At 44.4% G+C, this 9,353-nt stretch overlaps 1 protein-coding gene across 2 annotated transcripts; it reads left to right on the forward strand.

The window, feature by feature from the left end:
• Positions 1 to 2,921: 2,921 nt before the first annotated feature.
• On the forward strand, positions 2,922 to 9,069 carry tigarb (TP53 induced glycolysis regulatory phosphatase b). Of its 2 annotated transcripts, none has more exons than XM_049009243.1 (6): positions 2,922 to 3,477; positions 4,050 to 4,087; positions 4,497 to 4,643; positions 5,941 to 6,018; positions 6,187 to 6,297; positions 8,101 to 9,069. In XM_049009243.1, coding segments are annotated over exons 1-6 (762 nt in total). In that variant the 5' UTR covers positions 2,922 to 3,476; the 3' UTR covers positions 8,488 to 9,069. The 2 variants fall into 2 exon arrangements, with proteins under 2 accessions (XP_048865200.1, XP_048865199.1); XM_049009242.1 differs by having other exon boundaries at positions 2,927 to 3,477; positions 4,522 to 4,643.
• Positions 9,070 to 9,353: the final 284 nt, after the last annotated feature.

Raw genomic sequence — 9,353 nt, forward strand, 5'->3', positions numbered from 1 at the left:
CGGGGGGGGGGGGGGGGGGGGGGGGGTTGGGGGGGTCATTCATACAGTTCGATACTGTTTTCCAAAAAAGAGTGTTATGACCTGAATTTAAGTTTTTTTTTTTTTTTTGCGCTGCTAAAAGCTACAATTTTGTTTCATACTTATATACAAATAACGTTACAATAGGTGTAATGTGTCACGTAAGTGTGCTGCTATTTTATAAACCTTTGTACCATAGTATAATTGTTATAACGCTTAGAAACGTTCCGAATACAGAAGCAGAGGGAAAGAAAACGTTAGACGAGTGTGTGACTGGAAACGCTTTCTGTAAAGTTTTCTCGATTAACGCGTCTGTCCATTTCCTGTCCTTTCCCTGCGTCACACCCTGCAAAGGTGGGCTTTTCACGTATCGGAGGATCGCGGCGATGAGCTCAGCAGGGGCGTATCCCAGTATTTCACAATATCACGGTCATTCAGGGGGCAGGGGCTCTGGGGTCCATGCAGGAAATGACAGGTTTCCCATGTTGTTGCCCCCCCCCCACTAAAACAGGGAACAAGTGAATCAAAGGTCCCAGCATGGACTGCGTAGTTAGTGGGGGGGTCACCAAAACAAAGAGATACCCATTGAACTTCAGTACTGGGTTTTTACAGAAATTTATCAACCAGTCAGATACTCATAAGCGATGTCGCCAAATATGAGACTGTGGGCAACTTATAAGGGTTTTACAAACACAGTGTGACCCTTTTGTATCATCTTCCTATTATGTCTGTGCAACGGCAAGTCGGTTATGAAGATGCTGCCACAGCTTATATCTACAACAATTCTACTTTCCATACATGAAAAATAACGACCTCCTTCTTAGGAGGTCTCAGAGATGAACTCTGGTCAATAAAATTCATGTGTTCTCCTTATGAAGTTTTAAAAAGGGGTTACTGTTTTATTTTCTTCCACTATAAACCACATTGTGTACCTCAGTATGTCAGTTGCACAAACTCTGTTCAATAAACGTCTGCTTTAATGAGTGTGATGTCATACTGGCTTATCGTTACTATCCTGTCTGTCTTCTTAAATAAAATAATTATTTTTGCTTGAAACTGAGCAGTTTGCGGCCTGTCAATGTGTCCTGGAGCAACTTCTAGGAAGGGGACTGGATCAGAAACTGGGTTGGAGGAGACTGGGAATATGTATCCTGCTGGAAATTGAGTTGGGCAGAATCGGAAGTGGAAAATAGTGTCCATTGAAGAGTATTGGGCATTTGCAAATTTTTTATATTAAGATGCTAAAATGAGCTTTCCCACTTTGAAAGTGGGAAAAGACACCGGTGCCGATTACAGGGCTGCTTCTAGTTATTTAAAAGATCTGGGCTAAGTCAAGTTTACCTGGGGCTTGACTTGTTTTGTTTTTGGAGGAAGATTGGCGTTGGGGCTAAAGTACTCAGGGCTTAGCTTAAAATACTCAAGGCTATAGCCCTGAGTAGGGATGCCAAGCGGTCAATAACCTCACCATGAACAAAGTGTTCCTGCTGTTGTTCTGTTAAGCACACACCGTAATCCCAGTGTCCTACAGCAGCACTTCATGGGATGATGGATTCTGCAGTACCTAATGTTTAATATCTGTGCAACTGAGATTGCCAACAAGTAGTCAATGTTCTGCATGCATGCAGTCAGGTCTGATTGTTGAGAAAATCACAGCGCTTACTAACTTTTCTCATGAGAAACACTAGATATCGTTTCTGAAAATGAGGAATGTACCTTTTGTAACAAGAGTTATTTCTTCTGGAATTGCTAAGCAAGCCAAAAATAGTATGAAAAAGAAATACAAAAATGACAGTGTGCTACAGTACATGAGATAAAGTTCAGATGTTAGGGTGAGATATCAGATTCCTGGAGGTCAGAGGAAGTAACTTCCAGTAACTTCAAGATGTCACCAGTGACTTGGCACCACAACCCTGAGCATAATTAGCAGTCAGAAGATTAATGGATGGATGAAATACTGCATGGTAGATAGGGCTGGGCAATTAATCGAAAATTATTCAAAACCGACATGCAGAACCTCTAACCAACGTAACCTTGCCCATGTCAGTTACTTAAGTTTTTTTTTCATTCCCTTAATACTTAAAGTACAGTGTGTGTTCGCATAGACTGTCGCCTTAAGAACACACTGCATGTGCTGTCATGTGACTCCACCCCATCCAGTCTGTGACATGGAAGCATCATGGTAGCGAACTCAAACACCGACCCAACTGAGCAACGTAAATAGCAGCGCTTTCTGTTTTATTATCTTATATGCATGTAATAAAATATACAAAATGTCAATTAGATGGAAATCTGCCTGAGAAATAATTTTTTTTTTTTTTAATCGGTTATAATAATAATAAGCTTATAGCAATCAGTCTCACACAGACATGATCACTATATATAAACAGTTTCCAATGTAATTTATTTTGCTTGCAAGAAATTATTTTCTACATTTTTAGGGAACCTGCGTTTTACATTAAAACTGTGACTGTTTTCGCAGGATGTTTTTCATCTAAAGAGATCTGTGCTTTCAATTCAGTTGTTGGCCATAAGTGGTTCATTTGCGTGTTTCCTTCAGTTATTTTACAACCATTAAGATGTACAGCCCTCTATTAGAAAAAATAGCCCAGCTTTAACAGTTGAGCATATTTACAGCGAAAACCTTGTCCCTGAAATACGGGCAAAAGAATAATTGTTCATTAATCGTAATCAAAGTAAAATGTTCAATAAATCGTGACATTGATTTAAGGTCATATCACCCAGCCCTAATGGTAGAGATATTGACAATGGGATGTTTTTATTGCTTTTCAAAACAATCGATGAAAAGTGAGTCAAAACACTTTGTTTCAAATCTATCATTGAACATCTAATTTATTGTGCCTGGTCATGTGACCTTAAGGGAAACAGAAGTTTTAATTGACCACTTGTGTCATCCATCCATTTTCTGTAGCTGCTTGTCCTATTCAGGGTCACAGGAGTCCAGAGCCGATCAGCACAAGGCAGGAAATAACCCAGGATGGTATGGAACCCATCACAGGGCACACTCACATACCACAGGGAGGACATACAAACTCCACACACATAAAGCTAGGGTGGAGACTTGAACCCTGGTCCCAGAGGTCTGAAGCAACAGTCTGAGCCACTGGGCCACCCAATCAGTGCACCTGGCACCAGCCCTCACCTGCTCTGACTCTTATTCGTCCATATGCACAAATCAGAGGCAAGAGTTTCCACGTATCAGGTACCTTTATATTTACATGTGAAAGAATTAATTAACTTCTGCATGTCTTTTTGTAGGAACTAACCATTTTAGCGCAGACCTGAACTACCAGTGTACTTCGTAATCGCTACAGCCCAGTACACAGAAAATGGTGACGCAGCGCTACAAAACTGTGACGCAAAAGCGAAAGCGACGATCTAGAGAAGTCGCAGTCGGGGCGCCGCTACCATGCTCACCTTCGGCTTGACCATAATCCGGCAGTAAGTAACGACGGAATGGGGCCATCTGGGTCCCTGAAGGTCTGCCGGTGCATGTTAGCCTTTAACCGGAGGAGGGGCGGCGGAGACGGCTCACCGCAGAGGCGTTTTGAGGCAAAATACCGCTACCGAAATACGGTGATTCGGCCGCCTCGCATGCGTCCGGCCGCCAGTGTTTTACTTTAGCTGTCTAATGAACGTCGTGTCTGACCTGATCTCAGGAATCCTAGCACAGACACCACGTGAAACGCAACGTCGTTAGTACGCCGCAAATGAAGGGAGGGGCGGGGTAGGGGGTCATATTACCGTTAGCTTCCGTGCCTACATGAAGGTCAGAAAGCACCGGTGTTTAAACATAAGACTTAATTCATCCAAGAGATCCTTTCCTGTTCCCTGCATGTCAAATATATGTAACTTAACAGCGGCTTTTGAACAACGGAGGTTTCACCTGGTGCGCCATCGCAGTCTGTGTGTAGCTGATTGAAAAGCGCTCAGGAAGCCCGGCCCCTTGCCGTGTGCATCCTCGCCGTACACTTCCACGTGACCTCACCATGACTCTCCCTGTTCCCTTCTAGTGGAGAAACCCAATACAATAAGGACAAGCTTCTCCAAGGTACCACTTCTGACCTCATCCCCATGTAACGCCGATCTTCCTTTCACAGGGTTGTCATCTCTCACGCATTTGGCGTGACGCTCACACTTTCAAACTCTCACGCTCTCGCAAGAAATCTTACTGCAATTCTATATTGTTCCATTATAAACCTAAAATTAGCTACACCAAAAGCGTTGGAGGAGTTGAAACTCGACGGACTATTTGCAAGATAATACAACTGTTACATATATGTAAATGAGCGTGCATACGTGTGCAGACTTGTCTCAAATTGACGATCTCTCTCCGGCCCAGTAACGAAGTTGGCAACCCCGCTTTCATATTAAACACCGTAATACATCGTGAGTTAGGGGGGCCTGCAGGTCCCCTGTACCACACGTACGCCTGAAATCATCTTTGCATGACATAACAGCGCAGTCTCCTCCGTGGACTCGCAGGGCAGGGCGTAGATGCACCCCTGTCCGACGCGGGCAGGCAGCAGGCTGTGGCTGCGGGGCGCTACCTCAGGCAGCTGAAGTTCACCAATGTGTTTGTCAGCGATCTGCAGCGGGCCAGGCAGGTAGGCCCTCGGTCGTTATGGAAACGGTATGTGTCTGTGTGGGAGGGGGGGTCTGCTGTTCATGGCATATGCAAGGTTTAAACCTTTACACTTACATAACCCTAAACTGATTTACCCCCTACCCCTTAAGAATAAGTGTGAATATGGTTTGAATAACTTCCCTTCCTGACTAGATCTTGTGTTTCTCAAGTCAGTCCTGTAAAAAAAATAAGCATTGTAATTGTAATTTCCATCCATCCATTTTCCAAACTGCTTATCCTACTGGGTTGCGGGGGGTCCGGAGCCTTTCCCGGAAGCTGTGGGAGGCAGGGAACAACCCAGGATGGGGGGCCAGCCCATCACAGGGCACACTCACACACCATTCACTCTCAAATGCATTCCTACGGGCAATTTAGCAACTCCAATTAGCCTCAGCATGTTTTTGGACTGTGGGGGGAAACCAGAGTACCCGGAGGAAACCCCACGATGACACGGGGAGAACATGCAAACTCCACACACATGTAACCCAGGCGAGACTCGAACCCGGGTCCCAGAGGTGTGAGGCAACAGTACTAACCACTGCAACACCACGCCGCCCCGTAATTGTAATTTAAATGTAGTAAAAAAATAGACCGGGGTTATCGTCAGCAATTGAGAAACATCTGAATCTGAATTTTCCAGTAAGTTAAATGAGCATGTTTCCATGTATGGTAAAAGCTTTAAGGGCCAGATTTACTGTGTGGGTGTTTAGCAGACAAATGATTCAAATTCATTAAAAAAGTTTTTTTTTTTTTTGCAAATCAGACAGAATCCTCAATAGAAACACACTGGCTGTGTGAAAAGCTGTGATTTTCACTCCCACATAGTTTTATCATTCAGGAAGAAAAGGTTACAGTAGTGGGGAAAATATTTTTACTGGGAAGATTATTCAGCAAGTTAAGAGGATGTGAGGCATCATTGTGCAAAATACCATGTTTATACTAATAATTTCAAAGTCTGGACATTTACTTTGTGGTTCTGTTGAATCATTCATTCCTGTTGAGCATCTCTCTTATTTCCAGTATAACCTATTAAAAATATTTCAGACCACATTCACAATCCCAGGACATGTTCAGCTGTTTGGCCCTTCAGCAGTTACCCATCCTGTTGTAGAAATTTACCGAATTTGGAGGAGAGTGTCGGTAATCAGAGTGATGATGTAATAATGTGAGAGTGATGTAATAATGTGAGTGATGATGTAATAAAATGTCCCTTAACCACAGACATGGTTCCCAGCAAGAGACCCCAAGCAGCCTCGCTCTCATTCTTTGTGTTTCAGACCGCCGACATCATCCTCAGACACAACTTGCATAGCTCCGATGTTGAAATCGTCTCTGACCCTTTGCTCAAGGAGCGGGTGAGTGAAGATCTGAGCTTTTGATGGCTGCTGTGTTGGGGCTGGGCCCAGTCACAGGGCAGTGGGAATAGGGGAGGGTGTAACCTTAAAGCATGGAATGTTGATTCTCTGATCTCCTGCTCTGTACCAATGGAAGCACAGCCAGACTGATCTTTGACCTCTGTGCAGAGTTTTGGGATTGCAGAGGGACGTCCAGTGGAGGACCTGAAGAACATGGCCAGGGCAGCTGGTCTATCCTGCCCAGAATTTACCCCGCCTGAGGGAGAGACTCCAGAGCAGGTGAGGGGGGAGTGGGACCCCGATAATGCCATGTGTGTGGTGGACTACACAGTCTCTTCCTCCTGTTGACCTCACTGCATTTTTAAGTGTAATACACAAAAGAAACACTAGAGGGCCATAAAACACTGCTGGACCAAGTCATTCCTGTGTTCTTTAGATGATTAACTTTTTTTCGCTAACATCTTTACTGCTACAATAGTTGCTGCTCTGACTCTTCAGATGCACTGTAAACTAGTCAGATTTATGATGAAACATAAATGGCGTGTACAAGCAGATGGAAGGTGTGTTCCTTTAAGTTAGCGAGATAAGAGACCAAGTAACTGATGAATGAATGGTGACTTTTGCCAGCATCTCTAAGCATATGCAGCTGTAGAATTTGAATAATAATAATAATGTTTTATAAATAATTATTTATAAAAGGTGGGATTGACAGGGTAAACCTTTTTGAATTGGTGAAATACTCCCTCTGATTACCTGCTCGATTTCAAGCCTACTGGGCATTTTTGCACTATCAGCGCGAATGAGGTAAGATGCGATCTACACTGGGGTCGCTGAGCTCTTGCCCTCTCCTCCGGGGATCGGATTTCGCCCCATGATGTGGTAAATTTCCGTTGACCGGGGCAATCTTCGTGCGTAAGCACATGTTCCAGTGCTGCCCTCGTGGGTCTCGGACATTATGTCCACGCAGTAGCCAGTGAGCAGGTCTCTCTGGTGATATCTGTGGTGACCATCTCTGGGACTTTCAAGAACGTCATAATTTCCTGTAGATACGTCATGACGGCACAGGGATTCCTGCCCTATCGGAGCGCCGGGATATGATATCGCACCCTGCTCATCGGCTCATAGTTCGATTCTGAGCGGAGATGGTAGATTCTCGTACGACATCGCCGTGAGCCAGGCCTCGTGATAATCGTGTCTTTATCATGAGTCTGGGACACATCCGCGGCTGCTATGTTCACTTTAACCAAACTCTGTGCTAATGCAGATCTAATCTTGTTCCGAATGCTGAAGCGAGGTGATATTTCAGAGAGATATACGGTGTTGCGTTCTGCTAATTCAACAAGACGTGCCTCTTTAATTCACTTGACGGCGCCTGATGGAAATTTGACCGTGGTTTTTTTTTGTTCCAAAATTCATATGCTCCACTGAAGAAGGAAGTCAGACCCTTGGTGAAATTTACGTTGTAACATCAGATTAAAGGGTGCAAAGCTCATTGACTGCATAGTCCGAAAATTAGATTCAGATAGAAATAAAATATAAAGACAAGATTCAAAAATGAAGATACAGGTAATGAAATGTGGATGCTTCTGTCAGCTGAGATTTGTTCTTTACCTTTTGATAGTTATTTTTTTACTTTATTTTAAGTAACAACAGTATATTGCAGTGGGGCCAGTGTCCACATAGTCTGCATGTAGTCCAGTGTCAGTGTCACATGCAACAGCAAACTATAGCCTGCAGTAAAATGAAAAGTGGTCAGCTCTGCCTTAATGAAAAGCATTAAAGCAATGACAGCAAAAACAAAAAAAAGTAACAATGCAATAAATGTTTAATAAATAAAGAACAAAAAGTTATACTGAAAAAAGAAAACCAGAGAGAAAAGGAAAAAAGTTACATATTTCACGCGTCTCTGCACAGTTTGTCAGATATCGGGTCGCTGGCCGATGATGGCGTGCCGTGTGATGTCATCAGAGCATCAGGTAAATGGCGGGTTGCTTTCCAGGTTTGGTTTTGACGGGGTGGGGGGGTCAGTTGCGGGTTCGAGCCATGGGGATGGAGAGGCTCACCACCACGTGTTCCCCGCAGGTCAAGCTACGCATCAAAGCTTTCATGGAGACCTTGGTCTGCCGCATGGCCGCAGAGCACTGCAGCAACGGGCAGCTGGGTCCCGAGCTGCAAGGGCCCCCCACCGGCCTTCCTGATGACGGCATCCGGGCTCTGGCCCCCCACGCCTTGGTGGTCAGCCATGGCGCCTACATGCGCGTGGCAGTGCGCTACCTGGTGGAGGACCTGCACTGCGGCGTGCCATGCAACGCCAAGCTCTCCCACATGTTCTCTGCCTGCCCCAATACGGGCATGTGCCGCTTCGTTGTCACGCTGCCCGCCAGCAAGCCACACCTGCCGTCCGCCGCCATCCGCTGCATCTTTGTCAACAGGAAGGACCATCTGAAGGCCGCCAAGGAGGAAGTGTAGCAGCAGCGAGTGAAGACTGGATTTACCCAGAATCCTCTGGGAGAAAGTGGTGCATACCTCACTCTAGTGAAGATCTTATTTATTTGAACTCCTGTATTGTTCTTATACAGGCATGTAATTATCAATAACAAATGAAAACCCCATTTAAAGGGGTGTGCAGTTGCCGTCCGTTAAATTTTAAGGAATTTCCATCCCCACTACAAAGCAATATAAACGTGATTATTAATACGTCATAATTGTGTTTGCACGTTTATAAGGTATTTCAACTGTCTACGGATGTTCAAATAGCGCTTCCTGACGTAAGCTCTAGATCACCAAAAACTGGATGGATGCATGGATGGATGGATGAGTGAATGGATAGAAAAGCATTTTAAATGCAACCTGCAGCATTAGCTGTGTCGATGCACTGAAAGTTTTCGTTTTTAATGCAGTGCTAATGAGAATCAGCCAGTTAGGCAATTTTGCCAAAGGTGGCATCTCTGTGTTTGTTTTATTTTCGACAAGAAAAAAGTATTAACTTATTTATGTGGAGGACAATACTTGCACATTTTACTGTAATAAATGTTCATTTGTGTTCTTAAAGAGCCTTGTCGGTTCTCTTTTTGTTAATCCAATTGAAAGCTTGGCATGGCTGGGTTTTAGGCTAAATGGGCGCATGATTGGCTGGTTTTTAGGCTAAACTGCCGCATGATTGGCTGGTTTTTAGGACATACGGTCGTGTGATTGGCTGGTTTTAGGATATACGGTCGCGTGATTGGCTGGTTTTTAGGCTAAACGGGCGCATGATTTGGCTTAATCAAGTGACAGTCTGCACTACACATTAAAATGTTTGCGTCCACTCAAAGCTGAGGTGCTGCTTGTTTTTG

The sequence above is a fragment of the Brienomyrus brachyistius genome, chromosome 3 (assembly GCF_023856365.1).
Source record: "Brienomyrus brachyistius isolate T26 chromosome 3, BBRACH_0.4, whole genome shotgun sequence".
NCBI lineage: Eukaryota > Metazoa > Chordata > Actinopteri > Osteoglossiformes > Mormyridae > Brienomyrus > Brienomyrus brachyistius.

Excerpts from the sequence above, each read along its gene's own strand:
- tigarb (XM_049009242.1), top strand. The coding sequence starts at position 3,446 with ATGCTCACCTTCGGCTTGACCATAATCCGGCA. Across the intron at positions 3,478-4,049 it reads GGCTTGACCATAATCCGGCA|TGGAGAAACCCAATACAATA; the intron begins GTAAGTAACGAC and ends GTTCCCTTCTAG. Across the intron at positions 4,644-5,940 it reads ATCTGCAGCGGGCCAGGCAG|ACCGCCGACATCATCCTCAG; the intron begins GTAGGCCCTCGG and ends TTTGTGTTTCAG.